This window comes from Lasioglossum baleicum, chromosome 12, assembly GCF_051020765.1.
Source record: "Lasioglossum baleicum chromosome 12, iyLasBale1, whole genome shotgun sequence".
Lineage (NCBI taxonomy): Eukaryota > Metazoa > Arthropoda > Insecta > Hymenoptera > Halictidae > Lasioglossum > Lasioglossum baleicum.
The window spans coordinates 3,762,161-3,778,357 of NC_134940.1; the positions used below are offsets into that span (position 1 = coordinate 3,762,161).

General features: G+C 35.1%; 6 protein-coding genes across 13 annotated transcripts; 2 read left to right on the forward strand and 4 right to left on the reverse strand.

Annotated features, from left to right (window-relative positions):
- Positions 1–231: 231 nt before the first annotated feature.
- Positions 232–1,243, reverse strand: LOC143214353 (mediator of RNA polymerase II transcription subunit 29-like). The gene is made up of 2 exons (XM_076435285.1): positions 1,104–1,243; positions 232–984 (listed from the first exon to the last, which is right to left on the reverse strand). Exon 2 carries the CDS (start codon positions 975–977, stop codon positions 399–401), a length of 579 nt encoding a protein of 192 aa, XP_076291400.1. The 5' UTR covers positions 978–984; positions 1,104–1,243; the 3' UTR covers positions 232–398.
- Positions 1,244–1,870: 627 nt separating this feature from the next.
- LOC143214349 (bifunctional methylenetetrahydrofolate dehydrogenase/cyclohydrolase, mitochondrial-like) lies at positions 1,871–4,083 on the forward strand. Of its 4 annotated transcripts, XR_013010137.1 has the most exons (5): positions 1,871–2,006; positions 2,098–2,282; positions 2,565–2,933; positions 3,386–3,789; positions 3,960–4,083. XR_013010137.1 is itself a non-coding variant. In XM_076435279.1 (4 exons), the coding sequence occupies exons 1-4, from the start codon at positions 1,930–1,932 to the stop codon at positions 3,718–3,720; spliced, it is 882 nt and encodes a 293-aa protein (XP_076291394.1). In that variant the 5' UTR covers positions 1,871–1,929; the 3' UTR covers positions 3,721–3,872. The 4 variants fall into 4 exon arrangements, 3 of the variants coding, with proteins under 3 accessions (XP_076291394.1, XP_076291395.1, XP_076291393.1); XM_076435279.1 differs by lacking the exon at positions 3,960–4,083 and having other exon boundaries at positions 3,470–3,872; XM_076435280.1 differs by lacking the exon at positions 3,960–4,083 and having other exon boundaries at positions 3,473–3,872.
- LOC143214348 (mitochondrial thiamine pyrophosphate carrier) lies at positions 2,564–7,307 on the reverse strand. 2 transcript variants are annotated; one of them, XM_076435277.1, is made up of 5 exons: positions 7,165–7,307; positions 6,530–6,682; positions 6,261–6,463; positions 4,222–6,202; positions 2,564–4,140 (listed from the first exon to the last, which is right to left on the reverse strand). In XM_076435277.1, exons 1-4 carry the CDS (start codon positions 7,282–7,284, stop codon positions 5,728–5,730), a joined length of 951 nt encoding a protein of 316 aa, XP_076291392.1. In that variant the 5' UTR covers positions 7,285–7,307; the 3' UTR covers positions 2,564–4,140; positions 4,222–5,727. The 2 variants fall into 2 exon arrangements, with proteins under 2 accessions (XP_076291392.1, XP_076291391.1); XM_076435276.1 differs by having other exon boundaries at positions 6,261–6,682.
- On the forward strand, positions 3,978–11,579 carry LOC143214347 (glyoxylate reductase/hydroxypyruvate reductase-like). The gene is made up of 4 exons (XM_076435275.1): positions 3,978–4,165; positions 4,364–4,684; positions 4,778–5,235; positions 5,419–11,579. The coding sequence occupies exons 1-4, from the start codon at positions 3,978–3,980 to the stop codon at positions 5,544–5,546; spliced, it is 1,095 nt and encodes a 364-aa protein (XP_076291390.1). The 3' UTR covers positions 5,547–11,579.
- Positions 7,650–8,606, reverse strand: LOC143214352 (uncharacterized). The gene is made up of 2 exons (XM_076435284.1): positions 8,108–8,606; positions 7,650–7,856 (listed from the first exon to the last, which is right to left on the reverse strand). Exons 1-2 carry the CDS (start codon positions 8,591–8,593, stop codon positions 7,650–7,652), a joined length of 693 nt encoding a protein of 230 aa, XP_076291399.1. The 5' UTR covers positions 8,594–8,606.
- On the reverse strand, positions 8,706–15,827 carry LOC143214345 (ATP-dependent RNA helicase p62). 4 transcript variants are annotated; one of them, XM_076435269.1, is made up of 8 exons: positions 15,738–15,755; positions 15,479–15,577; positions 15,002–15,043; positions 13,137–14,156; positions 12,479–12,657; positions 12,332–12,391; positions 10,041–10,277; positions 8,706–9,814 (listed from the first exon to the last, which is right to left on the reverse strand). In XM_076435269.1, coding segments are annotated over exons 2-8 (1,635 nt in total). In that variant the 5' UTR covers positions 15,481–15,577; positions 15,738–15,755; the 3' UTR covers positions 8,706–9,719. The 4 variants fall into 4 exon arrangements, 3 of the variants coding, with proteins under 3 accessions (XP_076291384.1, XP_076291385.1, XP_076291386.1); XR_013010136.1 differs by lacking the exon at positions 8,706–9,814 and adding an exon at positions 10,971–11,396 and having other exon boundaries at positions 10,186–10,277; XM_076435270.1 differs by lacking the exon at positions 15,002–15,043 and having other exon boundaries at positions 15,738–15,789.
- Between the last annotated feature and the right edge of the window lie 370 nt (positions 15,828–16,197).

Here is a 16,197-nt window from a genome sequence, read left to right on the forward strand (position 1 = left end):
TCTCTGCTTCTTATTTTCATTCAAGCTAAACAGTCGGAGTGCTAACAATCCGTACATATTCAGTACAATAATTACTTTATGACAACACACTGTTGTACCAAAAAAGTAATTAAATAAAAGTTAAATTTTATGTACAGAAAATACATACACCTATATACATAATAAATTATTTCAACTTGCATCTCAAGCTTTATTCGTGAAAGGAACAATAAAAAAAGCATTCATGTAAAGTTGTATACAAAAATGTGTTTATTCATTTTAATGTAATCTTACGATAAATAGAAAACATTTTTATACTGTCTATTTTACAACATACACATACATCTCATATACACACACACATTATTTCTATTACACGTCGTCTTTTAAAGTCTATTATGTACATACAAAAGAGTCAGTTATTCACCAGATGCTATCGTATGCGCCGCAGATATTAGAGTATCGTGTACCTCACGAGCATACGCAACTTGTGCCCTTACAGTCATTAAAAATTGAGGATACGTTAAACCCGGTCCTTCTTGTGCTCCAATAGTATCGGTACGCGTCGGTATCACGGACACCGGTAAATAACGCAGAGAACTAGAATTCTGCGACAAACACTCTATAGAAGTTTTTAAATGTAATTCTATTTGATCACAGATAGAATAAAATTTTTCCATATTCTTATTGAAACGATGATCCGGTTGGTCGATTCCTTTGAGAGATCCAACATCTACTAAACTATTTTGATGTAACGTATGAGCCGCAGTTTCAAGAGCTATGGCTAGCGATTCTCTCAGTGGTCCTATCAAAGATTTCACTTTGGAGATATTGTCGAGTTTCTCTTGTGTCTGTTGCTGCTGTTGTTGTTGTTGCTGTTGTTGCTGAACCTGTTGCGGCTGTGCTTGCTGTGGATTTTGAGGAATCTGGGGATTTACGGACTGAGTCATTTGCCCTACCCCAATAGCTCCTGGTTGTTGTATAGGTGGAATGTTCATTGTAAACCTAGCAATGCAATCACAAGCAACAGTGAAGAAAATGTATATTTTATATAAATTTTGATGATCTTCTCCGTACTTTTACGTATACTTGCAATACGATACATGAAGGAAATTGTTACCTACACTTTGTTAAAATAGCTGCAGAAAATACTCTAAACATTTTACCGCATTCGAATATGTTTCAACTTCGACGACTTCGACTGACTTCGACTGAAAACAACTGAAAAGCAAGAGTAAACAGGTAAACAGTCGGTGAGATAATAGTAATGCTTTCCACAAGAAACCAGCAGAGGGCTACGCAGCATACTCAGACCTTAGACTATATACACTTATAGATCCGACATAGGTAAAAAAAATGGTGCAAACTTATTGCATAATTTGTCGCTCATTGGATGATGTCCGAGTACATACCAACATGGCGTCGCCCTTACCTGTCAAAACTTATGAATCACTGATTTTCTAATATTGAAACTTGAATTTTCTCGGCAAAATCTATATCGTATACAGGACCGCATAAGAAAAAGGCGAAAATTTCTGTTTACATAAGGTATATAATATGAAGTTTAACCATTATTTGCCCTCTTGCGGTTACTATAGAAAGTCATCACAGTAGTCTTGTAAACAAAAATCACATTACGCGAGTGATCTGCAATCTGCATGCATTCTACGTTCTACGTTCAGGAAATGAGAAAGAACCCGCGAAACTCGTTTGAAAAGTAAAAAACAATGCCACCTTTCACCGGAGTACGGTGTAGATGTTTGGACGTAATTGCACTCGGACAACTGATACACATTCGCAAGAAGTGCAGTCGTTTCACCACAGTATTTATAAACGTTACGATATCGTGAAAAATGGTGACACTATAAAATTGTATCAGTCCGAGTACGAATTTGCGCGAAATCTTCAGCTTTCGAAAGATTTTTTAGCTCTATTTCTCTTTTAATTATAATGTTCTCTTGGAAAAACGTGTTAACAGCTGTTTTCCAATGGCCTGTAAGAAGAAGAATACACGCTTCAGCTATTTCGTAAGTAACTTGCATGTTGTCTATTGATATTATCAAAAGTATAATAATCAATATAAACCAGCTTCCCACACAAAATCTGGATATCTTTCAGGCAAGAAGCTATAATAATAGATGGCAAAAAGTTTGCTAATGACATACAGAAAGAAATGAAAGTGACCGTTGACTCTTGGGTACAAGACGGCAATAGAAAACCTAGCTTAGTAGCTATACTAGTTGGTAATAATCCAGCGAGCAAGGTCTATGTTCAAAGAAAAATGAAAGTTGCAGGTTTCGTTGGTAAGAAAAAATGAATACAAGATGATATCGTAATAACTAGACTGCGGATTTTATGCGTTTATGACAAAATAGGTAAGCACAATTTAAAGCAGCGGACATATTAAAAAGATTTAAAGACATCAGTGTATTGGTTTCAGCTTAATCAGATAATTAAAAGAAGAAAGAAATTTTTATTTCACTTCTATGTCTTGCAATCGATGCAAACATGTTTTATTTTGTATAAAGATCCGCAGTCTAGTAATAACGGAGAAGTAAATTACAAGCTTCGTTTCAATGTTTCAGGGATCGACAGCTCTACCATCTTTTTAGACGAGAATATACCGCAAGAAGAACTCGTTCAAAAAATTCATCAACTAAACGAAAATGAAAATGTAGATGGAATTCTTGTTCAATTGCCATTATCTAAACATATAAACGAACACGCGATATGTCAAGCAATAGCGCCGCACAAAGATGTGGATGGCTTTCATATGGAAAATATAGGTACATTGTCGTTAAATGGTTGTGGCATCATACCTGCGACTGCTTTAGGTGTAAGAGAATTAATAGTTAGGAGTAAAATAGACACTCTTGGGAAAAATGCAGTAGTTGTCGGAAGATCGAAACATGTTGGTTTACCAATTGCCTTGCTTCTGCACTCGAATGGCAAAGGTACCTTGTTTTATTACATAGAGCAGGTCTGGGCACGGTTGGCTCGCGGAACAGATGTTGCTGCTTCTCCTCTTTGCTAGGTCGGCAAGTCAGTCCCCACTACGGCCACTCCGACACTTCCTTTAGCCCTTAGCCTTAGCACAAGCTTTGGGAAAGAGTCTTATGTGCGTGTACATGTTTACATAGTAGTGGTGATTAACCTGCCAGTGGAGCATCGTGGGGGTGCTCGTGCTAAGGCTAAGGCTAATGGAAGAGTCGGAGTGGCCATGGTAGGGACTTACTTGTCGACCAAGCGAAGAGGAGAAGCAGCAACATGTGTTCTGCGAGCCAACCGCGCCCAGGCCTGACATAGAGGATTGCAAGATCCCGAAAAGCATATTCGGATTCTTGCATACCTCTAGTACCGTAGCATTGTCCAGGGCATGATATATATTTATATAATTTTTTTGTAGGTGAGATAGGAGCCTTAGATATGACTACAACAATATGTCATCGCTATACTCCCAAGACTGAATTGACAAAATTTTCGAAATTAGCAGACTTACTGGTATCATCGACTGGTATTCCTGGCTTAATCACCAAGGACATGATAAAACCAGGAGCCTGTGTGATCGATGTGGGAATAACGAGAATAAAAGTAGGGAACAAGTACAAATTAGTAGGAGACGTGGATTTTGAAAATGTAAAACAGGTAGCTGGATTTATTACACCTGTGCCAGGAGGTGTTGGACCAATGACTGTAGCCATGCTGATGAAAAATACGATCACCGTCGCTATGAAAAAGTAGTTTGAAATCTTGACATTGCTACATCTTTATGCTTATTCGATTTTTCCAAAAATGTAAATGTATTTATTTGTAAGTATTACTCGAACGTAAATTAATGTAACAAAATTTTCATTTAAGAAAGATCATTGTATAATAATGTATGAATTATTATCAATAAAAATATCAAAATAACTAAGGTTATGTCGTTAGCCCCAATACGGAAGCGTGTCAAGTGAATTATACACGAAATAATTTTATAGTGACATAATAAAAACAACATGTTACCAAGTCTCATCCGAGTGACTAAAGCGAATCGAAAACCACTATTCTCGATTACTTCCAGACTGTCGTCATTGCGAAACAACCTAAAATTTTCCACAGCCGGGTCGACGAAAATGAGTCGACCGAAAGTTTTAGTTACTCGCCCAGATATTCCAGCTGCTGGATTAAATTTATTGCGAGAACAGTAAGTAGCTATCGAACATTTAAAAAAATAATGAATGTACAAGTAAGTAAATATACCTAAACGTCTATTTTTTATCCTCTGAAACAGCATGCTTTCAAATCTGACACATATGGTACTGAACATTTGCATATGGTACAATGACAAACAAATACATTATTTGTTTATTTACATGTAATAATATCAAATAACTTCCGGCAGATGTGACGTTATCTCATGGGAGAAACCAGAACCAATACCAAGATCCACATTGCTGTCAAAAATACAAAATGTTGACGGAGTTTATTGCCTACTGACAGACAAAATAGATGACGAAGTCCTAAATGCTGCTGGACCACAATTGAAAGTAGTTGGCACTATGTCTGTCGGAGTGGATCACTTGGATTTAAATGCTTTGAAAAGTAGGAACATCAAAGTCGGTTATACACCCGGAATCTTAACGGATGCGACGGCTGAATTAACTGTGGCGTTGTTATTAGCTACGTCTAGGCGATTAGTGGAATCGAACAGAGCTATTTACAAGTACGTGTTAAAATATACAAGGTGTACCACCATGGTACATTATACGAATGTTAATCTATTAGGTCAGTTAAACAATTCAAATATCGTTTACAGGGGAAAATGGAAAGCGTGGTCACCCACTTGGATGTGCGGTCCTGGATTGTCTGGATCCACGATTGGAATAGTAGGATTAGGTCGCATAGGTGTTCGAGTGGCTAACATTCTCAAAGCCTTTAATACCGCTGAAATCTTGTATACAAGTAGAACTACCAAACCAGAAGCATCTGAATTCGGAGGGGAAAAAGTAGAACTCCGTGAACTACTTCGAAGAAGTGATTTCGTAATAGTTACAACAGCGTTAACACAAGAAACAAGACAAATGTTTAATCGGAGCGCATTCGATCAAATGAAAAGATCTGCCATATTCGTTAACGTTAGTAGGGGAGAAGTTGTCGATCAATTTGCTTTGATAGAAGCTTTGAAAGAAGGAAGGATTAGAGCAGCTGGGTTAGATGTCATGACTCCGGAACCCATTCCATTAGACAGTGAATTATTAAAATTAGACAATTGCGGTAATAACAATGCCTGCATATTTTTAACCCTTTGCACTCGAATGGTGATTCTTTATAAATTGCTAACAGTGAAAATGTCTTGGACCCAAAGAAACGTTTTGATTTTGGAATTAAGATTGCTTTGGGTGCAACGGGTTAAAATTCATGATTAATCACACAAATTTGAATGAACCTCCGTTACAGTGATACTACCTCATATTGGCAGTGCTGCTATGGAAACACGGGAGGAAATGTCAAGAATTACTGCCAGAAATATTCTAGCAGTTTTGAACGGAACACCGGACCAAATGCCTGCACCTCTACAAATATAAGTATAAATACTACAAAACACGATTAATGTATTACAACAGTTTGTATGAACCCAGTACATTCGCTAATGTTTTGTATTTATATGTACATACTTATCAATCAATTTCTATACCTTTGAACATTTATACAACATTTGTGGAATTCGTTGAATTTCACAATATTATCGATCACCACTGTGTGTAATCATTTCGTTTCTGAATTATACAATTCTCTTACTGCTTTTATCAATGCCAAACTCTGTTCATACGTAGTAAAATGCAATGCCGTAGTTGCCGCAGCTTTTATCTGACTCGGCACTAAGCCTTTAAATAATCCTCTTACACCTTCTACTTTTACCGTCAGTCTTAAACAATCCAGCAATCCTGTGCAGGAGAAAAAACTTCCGAAACCTTTTCTACCGTGCTGAAATCCTTGTATTTGTAATCTTTTTCTGCTCAGATCTAGCGGATATACCATAGTTTTAGATAGCAGGCCCGCTGCACTGCCGGATATCATAGAATTATAGAAACTTATATTAGCCTCGCTGCTATACTTTTTATACAGATCACTGAAAAGCCCATAAAATGCAAATTGCAAACCAGAGTGCGGTACAATTTGCAGTAAAGTCGGCAATAATCCATTAAAAAACGCCCGTGGAGATTCGTGTCGAACGATGCAACTGAAAATAAATATTTTTCAGACAGCATAATTATCTGTTCTTCTCGTCAAAAACTCACCCGCAACAATGTAGTACTCCCTTATATATCGGATCTTTATTCGATTGCGCTACTAATCTAGTTCTCATAGTATCGAAAGGAAACGATACAATCGTAGCTACGCAACCCGCGCCTGCTCCTGCTACAAATTTTGTTGTAAATTTCCATTCTTCCAGTTGCGGTAGGTTTTTGAAAGCTTTCAGAAATATATTAAAGGAGTAAAACTGAAAAATATGGATCATCGTCGCGTATACTGATAGAAGAATATTTCTGTAATTCTTATCTTTTACCTGACCCGTCCCGTATACGACCGAAAGAATTTGAGCAGGAACGTGTCCCTTCCATAATGCGAGAACTCCTTCCTCTTTTATTATCAAAGAAAATGTTTGTGCTATGGAATGATATTTGCTAACATGATGGTTCTTAATGGGCTCAACTTGTAACTACAATATTAAGTATCTCTTTTAACAATGTTATATATATGCAATATCATAAGTAGACAGTGGATTTTATGCATTTATGACGAAAATGAATAGGTGCAATTTATAATGGTAAAAACAGGGTTTTCCAAAAGAATTTAAAATACTTTTGTACTATTTTCAGCTTATTAAACATATTAATACATTGCTGACTGGTTACCAGTGTACTTGTGTTTTCATGTTCGAACGTTGTTCCCACAAAGCATTTTAGGTATTCTTAGTTATCTTAGTATCTTAGTTCAAGCTAAAATTGTTAAAATACAAGGTTTAGGTCTTGCATTCACAGGAAGCATTCACTCGTTTTGACTCCAAATCACCGATCAGCAAAGTGTGAAGAAAGAAAATAAATTTCTATTTTGCTCCAGTTTTCTGATTCCAGAACATTTTTGTTTTGCATAAAGATCTGCTGTCTAATCATAACTGTTCGATGTTTGCAGAAACTTTACCTGAAACCTAATTTTTACAACGTCTAAAGGCTGACAACTGAATCTTGTTAAAAAGCCACTACTAGCTCCCGCTATAGCATGATCTGTATTATGATCGTTTGCTTTCAATGAAACACTCATAATTTTTCTTTTACTTCATTCAGCTACGAACAATCCAAAAATGTCAACTCAATTTATGAAAATGGTTTCATTTACACAGTGAAAAGAACGACGAAACAGCCGGAGAGTTGTAAACCATTATTTGTTATGAAACTTAGCGCAGAGGACAATTTGAAAGACATCAATTCAGAATACAAAGAATACATTATATTTCGAATCTTCGCTAGCATCATAACTCCACATTGTACTTTGTATCCTCACTCGTTATTGTTTATTTATTTACGTTTTACGTTTCGGAACATCTCTAATCATACATAACCTATTTACGTTGACAATTCTGTAAACAATATTTTTATTCTGCACTGTAGTACAAAGGAATTTCCTCTCTAATTGTAATGAATCTCTTGTATCATTTTGGTAATTTGAGAATAATCGTCGAAATTAGTGGGATATTTTAAATCACAGTAATCCTTCACCAATGTTTTCAGATCGTATCCCCAACGACTTCTAAGAATAATTTCAATATCTGCTTTAGACGGAATGCATGGGTGACCTTCTCTCGATACTAAATCCAGTTCCTCGATAAATTTTTGCTGTGAACAAATTTGTGTAGCATTCAAATCATTCGTAATATATTGACAGCGGATCTTTTATGCAAAATGAAAATTTTCTACCTGAACTGCGACAAACTGTAGGAAAATACAAATTTATTTTCTTTCTATGTTCAATAGGTTGAAAATAATTCTTCTAAATAATATCTTTACTGTTTTAAACGACGTCTACTCATTTTTGTAATAAATGCATAAAATCCGCTGTCTATTTAGTTAATTTGCGATTCACTTACGTGATTTTTGAATCGATACACATTCCACAATTCAATATACAATTTATGTAAATTTAGAATTACCGTTTTGTGTATATTGGAAATATTTTCGAAAGTATCGTCGAACATTCCTAAGCTCTCGGTCTTAGTATTACAATAAATGATTATTCTTTTGAAGTGCCATTTTTTAAAAAATCTATTTTTACAATCATTTTGAATATACAAACATTTCACGTTTGTTGCGATATCTGGATTTTTGATAAACACTTCGTTACACAATTGGAATAGATCGTCATCCAAGCCTTCAATTAAGTGAATCACGTAATCGGAATAAACGAAAAGTAATCCTGTAATATATTGCGAACTTCTATCCTTTATGGCAGTGTCGAATAATGGTGCAATGTCTTCGCAATTTGTAAATTTTGCACAATAAATAAGTCTGCATATATTGCGTTTTTTAACTTCTCGAATGGAATCGAGTACAGATTTGCGCACTGGTTCTTCCATTTTTCTATACACTTGTTTGATCAATAATAGGAGTGTTCGAATTTCAATAATAAATGATTCTATGAATTACATTTAACTTAATGGGATAGGTGATACATTAATATTACAAATAGTCGGTTTAAAATTTATTATTGATAACTAAAAATTTGATACAGCGACGTGCGACAATTTCTGGAGTGCTTTAAACGTTTAGAAAGTACAGAATTAACAAAACCATTTAGTATACATATAACGCCAAGTTTTAGGATCGTGGCGGTTTTGAATTATCTGTCAGATCGATGGAAAGTTCAAGTCAAACTACATTTTTTGTACATGGGTAACCTTACTAGAGGAATAAATTATAAAAAAAATCTCTTAGATAAATTGAGACTATTTTAATATAAATAGAAATATTTTAGTAAGAGATACATGTAAGAAAAGTGTAGCTTCACAGTCATTACACTCAGTGCGGTCTGCAATTTTACTTGACAGACATTTATACTAACAAAATAACTTTGCAATACGACCAAGAACAAATTGGTCGTACATAAAAGAATTGGAATGAATACTGATAGTTACTATTACTTCACCTCTTACAGAATCCTTTACTTTCCAGACGCGCCAAATGAAAGATATTTAAAAAGATTCTTACAAATTTTTCAAAGTTATAACCAGAAAATCATCATTCAAAACAAATTTCTAGTATAAACAAAAAATCTTGCATACGTGGCTAATTTCAAAGATTTAAATTTGATTTTACAAGATTGTCATGAACAGCTTTCTTCTATATTAAGTATACATTTTACTTAACATTTCCGAACGGCATTTAACTACCGTTTTACTTGTTCTTAAATTTTCTTGCGCGTCTTCGTGTGTTCGTGAAAAAAAAGTCGAAGTATTAACAAACTATTATTTTATAACTTAAATATGTCAGGATGTTTTGCGTACTTCTTGAAGTTACTCTATTACTAACGATCATAAATAAAAATAACATACAAAGTCAGCCGAGAGCACATAACTAAAGACATGGTAATGTGTAACCTACATGGAGAACTTTCCTTAATCACAGATTAAATTAGTGTAAAGAAGTTTTTTAGGTCTCCAAGAAGTTCACTTATTTAGAAATGTGATCAAACGTATAAATAAATCAACTAGAGTAGTTTGAACTTCTGCCCATGTCAAATCGTTTGTGTGATCCGGAGAACATGTTTTCTCTTCCTCGGCTACTGTATCCCCAGCGATCTGAAAATTATACGGGAAAAATCATTTATTATTTCGTCGCGTCAACTTAAGGGGGTGGACTCTCGTTTACAGGATTGCATTTCTCGATAATGCAGATATGGGGGTTTCAGGAATCAAAGGCGCTAGATAAAAGATAAATCTAGGCCGCAGAATCGAGAAATAAGAATCCTCGAAACGGTTATATCCCCTTAGCATAAGATATTGAATTGTTCTGCTTGATTCTTACTTCGGCCACCGTAATTTCCGCTCCTATCTGCAAGTTCGGACAACTTGGGATTTACTACTTGATTTGCTTCCTTAAGTACATTAATTAGGTCTTTAGCCTGCCGACTATTTTGTGGTGTAAAGAAGGCATAACTTGTCCCCGTACAATTCGAACGGCCGGTTCTACCAATTCTGTGGATGTAGTCTTCAGATGAGGATGGATAATCGAAGTTGATCACGTACTTTACATCATCGACATCTAAAGAATTGACGTGATTAGAAAGAGCACTACTAGAATATGCAAAAATTCTTTTTAAATATAAGGTATTAGTTGTATGCTTGTTATGTTAATAATATATGAATTCGTTCAGAAAATTTTCATATTGTTATGTTCTTTTCTATCATTACGTTAATCGCGTTAAGATAGTAAATACATTATTAGATTCCAAAGAAAAAGGAATAATTTAATTTCTTTTACAGTTTTATCTTTCTTTTCGTATCACATGTATGCAGCTAAGCCTATAATCATACACTAACCATTCATATATACATTTGCACGAAACAGATAATCCGCAGTTCTAGGAAACTAACAGATGATGGAATATATTATTTATCAATTGTTTCTAATTAATACTAGTGCCAACAGAAAATTACTACGATATTTCTTCTAAAAGAAGCTTTCTTGTAAGCTTTTATCAACGTTCTAATAGTCGTTCGGAATTTACTATTCCTAAACGTTTGGTTTTTTCATTTATATGATATAGAGGAGCATACCTACGTCATATAAACTAATAAATCGTTTCCAGTGTTGTTAAATGAGATCCTGGTCTCAATTCTTCAATGCGAACAGGTTTTACGAAGAATATATTTCGAGAAGTTTTTGCATGAACTTCAGAGGAACCAAGTTAAATGCATATGAATGTAAGTTAGCTGCATAGTAATAAATACAAACCCTGTTACCGCTGAACATTGCATTCCATGTGACTGCATACCAGAGAGCCCCAGAGGCGCTATTCTTGAATGCAAGTACACATCGCAATGTTGTGTCCTAAGCATCACCAGCGAGTAGCGATAGTAGCAAAATCAATAGATTGTTGTCTCTGACACCGGCTGAGCATTGGCTATGAAGTGTGACGGTTGTACCAAAATGCAAACCACGGTTAAGCCCGTGATAAGTCTCACACCCAACCAGCGCGATAACGGCACCACCCGCGCACCACTTTTACTACTTGCGTGGTACACAGGCTGAACACAGAGGCACATTAAGTACAGTATTATGTGCAAAACACAATTGCGCATGTACAGTGAGTGAGCCATGTTTTCTTATCGAACGATCGTTTTCATCGCACACTCAACACAATTTGTGCACCATGTGCCTCTGAAACAAAGGACAACCAGACTGATTAACATAAATTATAAGATGCCCACACTTACTCCTAGTTTCCTGTATTCCAATATTTGCTCTCAATTCTTTAACACAAGCGCATGATTTTAAACATCGTTCCGTTTCTTTCTTTTTTTTACGTTTTCAATTTATATACAAATAGATTGCATTAGTAGATTCTTTGTAACGCTGGTAAAAATAGTAAAAACTAATGAAAAGAAATATTCCCTGCGAGATATGCTAGTTATTGAAATTTTATAGAAAAATCAAAACTAATTTCCCTTTTCAATCGTGAAATAAATAAAATATTGATAGACCTACTTGAAAAGTTTTAACCCCTCGTATCATGGACCTATGTACCTCTTATAGAACACTATAAACGCGAATGAATATTTCCACAAATAAGAACTTAACAAATAAATAAGAACTTAAAGCAATGTTGTATATGTATATATGTATGTACGTGAGCTTAAGTGATACAAATAAATAAAAACATATAAACATATACCAGCTAACTAATGCCGTCTATTTAAAACTGTAAGCTTATGTAAAGTTTGAGAATTTGTATTAGAAACATTTTTCGGTGCAATGTTAATTTTTTTGTATCACTTCGATATACCCTATTCGTTCATCACCAAATTCTACAGAGTAATTTTCTATACTCATTCAACAAAAGATGTTGTAAACACTTCGTTTTCGGCAAGTTTGAAAACTATTTTTCAAATGATTTCAGTTTTAACATTTATGCTAAATATTGTGAGGCATCACCTTCATATAACCAGTCTGTGCTACATCGCCACTTTTTACCCCCTATCCCTTTTTTTCTAGACAAGTATAGATTTTCGCAAATGCAGTTTATCTATCTAAGCATCAACGCATTCTTGAAAGTCTCACATCTTTAATTAAACTAAGAAGATTATAATATTTACCCAATCCACGAGCAGCAACGTCCGTTGCTACGAGAATTGAACCTCTGTTGTTCCTAAATTCTAAAAATTAAACAATGCGACCGTTAATAGACGAAAAAATATGAACTTCGAAAAATATATTCGAAGAATATTATATATATATATTACCTCTAAGAACGTGGTCTCGTTCTTGTTGTGATTTGTCACCATGCATGCACACTGCAGGCCATCCATAGCGACGAATATTTCTTGTGATATTCTCCACTTTCTTCTTTGTCTCTACAAAAATTATAGTCTTTCCACCATCGTCATTGACATTACCAATTTCCTGAAGGAGCGAGCCCAACCTAGAAATAAGAGAAACTATGTTTTTTAATTTCCCTAAATTAAAATGAAAAGGTTTTTATGCTGAACCGAAAGTCAGTTCTTCTTAGAGGTAAATTACGTGGAATCATACAATATCATCTATTAGTATCATCAGGAAAAATATCATCTATGCCAACACATTTTGAAAAACGAGGCTAAAGTGTTGATGACGGATCTTTATGCGAAATAAAAATTATCTGCAAGAAATAGAAACTAAATTGCTGTGCCATTATTCAAAATATTGTCTACATTATTAAATATGTTGCTCTCTAATCGATTACTAAACATTAAAGCATTGCACGAGAGGTATTATATCAATTTTATATTCATACAAAGATAAAATTAATATAGCATGGTATTAAAACCATCTTGAATCTTTGAAATTTTAAGACAATTTTATAAATGCACAAAAATCCGCAGTTTAATAATAAAAAATAGACATCGGAACAGTGTTACGTACTTCGTTTCTTTTTCATGTTCCTGGCAGACGTCGACAATTTGAAGAATATTATGATTGGCAGCTAACGTCAACGATCCAATGTTCAACTGTGTATAATTCGTAAGATATTCTTCTGCGAGGTTTCTGACTTCCTTCGGCCAAGTAGCGGACCACATGAGAACTTGTCTGTCGGGTCTGATTTGTTCGATAATTTTCCTGATTTGTGGCTCGAATCCCATGTCCAACATCCTATCAGCTTCGTCCAACACTAAATAGGTACATCTGCGTAGATTGGTTGTGCCGCGCTCCAAGAAGTCGATCAGTCTTCCAGGAGTTGCGATGCAAATTTCAACACCGCGTTCCAAATCTCGTGCTTGACTTCCTTTCGGCGCACCACCAAAGATACAGGTGTTCCTTACGTAAGACAACGAACCGAAATCGTTAGCGACACTTTGGATCTGTTGAGCCAATTCTCTGGTCGGTGCTAAGATGAGAGCAATTGGTCCGTCGCCACGATTCAATGGTTGTTGACTATTAATGTGTACTATAGCAGGCAAAATATATCCTAGTGTTTTTCCAGATCCAGTCTGCGCTATTCCAACCATATTTTGACCGGACATAGCGATTGGCCATCCTTGCGCTTGGATAGCTGTTGGTTCGTTGAATCCTTGTTTCCTAATACCTTGCATCACGTAATCAGGGAAATTTCCTTCTTCGAAATGCTGAATTGGATTCGGGATCTTGTCTCCCTTCAATGTAATTTGATTCTCTTGTCTAAATATGTCTACATCTCGTGGATGACGTCCTTGTACATTCGGATGAGGAACGTAGAAATCCTTCTTGAATGGTTTTAGATTCTCGAAACTCCAATTCGGTTTCCTTAGATTTGTACCAGCACTGCTCTTTGAGTTTTGGTTGTTGCGATTTCCAAAACGTCCATTGGTGGTGCTGTTCGTTCCTCCGTATCCTCTTCTAGGAGCTTTATTACCACCTCGGTAGTTCCCCCCATTGCTGTAACCGTTCGACATAGCTCCGTACGTCCTACAAAAGAAAAGAGAGAACATAACATTAATAAGATTGTTCTATCGGTGAAGTATTCAAGGAATATGGATGTGTATAACTGTAGTGAACATTGAGAAACGGCTCCAGACAGAGATGTGTGGATTCCGAAGGCATATTCACATTGCTTTTCCTCCCACAAGCATTCATGCTCCATTGATAAACATTATGGAGGCATGCCAAAATGAGAGGTTCAAATTATAATGCCTTGATAAACCGATAGAACTACAAACTTGTGTTTTTGTGTGAATGTAAATTGTACAATGTGACAGCCAGTACATAAAACGTAAACAATTAATTAACGAGGCTTTCTGTTTTTCGTAAATCGTGTAAATGAAACCTCAATAATTTATTGTTGAAGTAATAAGAACAAAAACGTCTGTGATTTTGCATTGAAAATTTATTTGATTTCAAACCTGTTTATCAAATCTTTATAAATTCTAGCAAGATTTAACAAAACATTAATTTAATCTTTTCGGCACGATCGTGGAGCTATAAGCCGAAATACTTAATATGGCCGCCGAGGATAGATAGATGTGTTTTGATTAATTTATCTCGCTTTTCAATATAACATTCAAGCTATTACACGTTTCTAGTTTTATTTGATAAATTTTCCTTGTATGACATCATCGGGCTATTATATAATTCTCATCAAGCCAGTAATACCGCTTGCGAAAAATTCATAGTGCAAAAGTATTGATCGTATACCTCGGCCATTGGATAACATGGCCGTAGTTTAACCACGCCTCGCCGAAAAGATTAAAATTTCGACTAAATCTTAAGTTTTGTTGGGATGTGTAAAATGTAATATTTATTTTTATACACACCTAGGTCTCAAAGCGCTCAAAGCCCCAATTACTTGTCGTAACCTTTAATAGGCAATCACTTTCAATATAATTTAAACAAGTAACTAAATAGACTATTTCCACGAATTTAAACAATCTCGCGTTACAAACGAATTAATGTAACATTCTTTAAGCGACACTGTTAGAGAAAGAAAATCTATTGTTCACACGATTTGAAAATTATCAAATGCAATTACCACAGAGAAATATTAAAATCAAGAAAGAATGTAAAGGTTATATAACACTAATTTTTTTCTAATTTCTACAGTGCGGCAGGAGAAGTCTAAAAGTACTGACGCATTGCAGATATTTTTAAAATGGCCGACGAAAGAATAAATTTTTGTAAGAAACGAGGATAGAGACTGTGCGTTAGAGATGAACGTTAAGAAAATCAAATCGTGATACTAAATACAGCACGAGCTTTTTGCAAAAACTTTTCAAATGTAGATTGTTACTTACATATTTGATGTTAATAATGATCTTTCAGTCCCCGAACAAACCGATGTTTCAACGTAATTTTTCTTCTACTCGATCGAGTCGACAAGCGATGCAGATTTTCTAAAATTAAATATTTTTTAAATTATTCTACACGTTCGAACAGAGAAAAAAGACAAAAGAAAAATGAATAATTAAACTGCAAGCCGATTACAAGAATATAACCAAATTATTGATTAAAGGAAAAACTAAAACCTAAATAGATAACGGACAAACGTCTTACCTTCACCGCTTCCAGAGACAGAAAGAACGATTTAGCATGAAGCCGGATGTGAGGTAAAATTGATCGTATCGAAAGTGGGGATGTGCAGATTTCCATTTACGATTTCTGCGCAGGTTCTGCTAGTATGTATTGATTTTGCCTAAACAGCACATATACGTTGTTACACAAACGACGTTACACAGCATTATACATACTATATATTTCATTTACACTGACGTGTGAATTTTATCAAATACAATTTTTCTATGCATTTTAACATTTATTATCTGTTATATATCTTCATATATCTTGCACTGGATTCGTATGTTTGCATATGTATACGTAATACATATACGTGTATATACGGTCGAATACATAGAACTTTAAGGACGATTCACAAGAAACTTGCAAAAATGTGGCCGGACGGATTCCGGCCATCCTTTGTAGTCGCCCTTTGATTGGTCCGTGTTTTTTGTTAATA

What these genes read in the sequence shown, in the direction of transcription:
- LOC143214353 (XM_076435285.1), bottom strand. Translation starts at nt 977, where the DNA reads ATGAACATTCCACCTATACAACAACCAGGAGCTATTGGGGTAGGGCAA.
- LOC143214349 (XM_076435278.1), top strand. Translation starts at nt 1,930, where the DNA reads ATGTTCTCTTGGAAAAACGTGTTAACAGCTGTTTTCCAATGGCCTGTA. An exon ending in GAAAGTTGCAGGTTTCGTTG is followed by an intron (nt 2,283 to 2,564) that starts GTAAGAAAAAAT and finishes TCAATGTTTCAG; the next exon opens with GGATCGACAGCTCTACCATC. An exon ending in TCTGCACTCGAATGGCAAAG is followed by an intron (nt 2,934 to 3,385) that starts GTACCTTGTTTT and finishes ATTTTTTTGTAG; the next exon opens with GTGAGATAGGAGCCTTAGAT.
- LOC143214347 (XM_076435275.1), top strand. Translation starts at nt 3,978, where the DNA reads ATGTTACCAAGTCTCATCCGAGTGACTAAAGCGAATCGAAAACCACTA. An exon ending in TCGAACAGAGCTATTTACAA is followed by an intron (nt 4,685 to 4,777) that starts GTACGTGTTAAA and finishes TATCGTTTACAG; the next exon opens with GGGAAAATGGAAAGCGTGGT. An exon ending in ATTAAAATTAGACAATTGCG is followed by an intron (nt 5,236 to 5,418) that starts GTAATAACAATG and finishes CCTCCGTTACAG; the next exon opens with TGATACTACCTCATATTGGC.
- LOC143214348 (XM_076435276.1), bottom strand. Translation starts at nt 7,284, where the DNA reads ATGAGTGTTTCATTGAAAGCAAACGATCATAATACAGATCATGCTATA. An exon ending in TTGTAAAAATTAGGTTTCAG is followed by an intron (nt 6,683 to 7,164) that starts GTAAAGTTTCTG and finishes TTAATATTGTAG; the next exon opens with TTACAAGTTGAGCCCATTAA. An exon ending in GGAGTACTACATTGTTGCGG is followed by an intron (nt 6,203 to 6,260) that starts GTGAGTTTTTGA and finishes ATTTATTTTCAG; the next exon opens with TTGCATCGTTCGACACGAAT.
- LOC143214352 (XM_076435284.1), bottom strand. Translation starts at nt 8,593, where the DNA reads ATGGAAGAACCAGTGCGCAAATCTGTACTCGATTCCATTCGAGAAGTT. An exon ending in TGTATCGATTCAAAAATCAC is followed by an intron (nt 7,857 to 8,107) that starts GTAAGTGAATCG and finishes ATTTGTTCACAG; the next exon opens with CAAAAATTTATCGAGGAACT.
- LOC143214345 (XM_076435269.1), bottom strand. An exon ending in GAACATGAAAAAGAAACGAA is followed by an intron (nt 12,658 to 13,136) that starts GTACGTAACACT and finishes TCTTATTTCTAG; the next exon opens with GTTGGGCTCGCTCCTTCAGG. An exon ending in ACGAGACCACGTTCTTAGAG is followed by an intron (nt 12,392 to 12,478) that starts GTAATATATATA and finishes TTTAATTTTTAG; the next exon opens with AATTTAGGAACAACAGAGGT.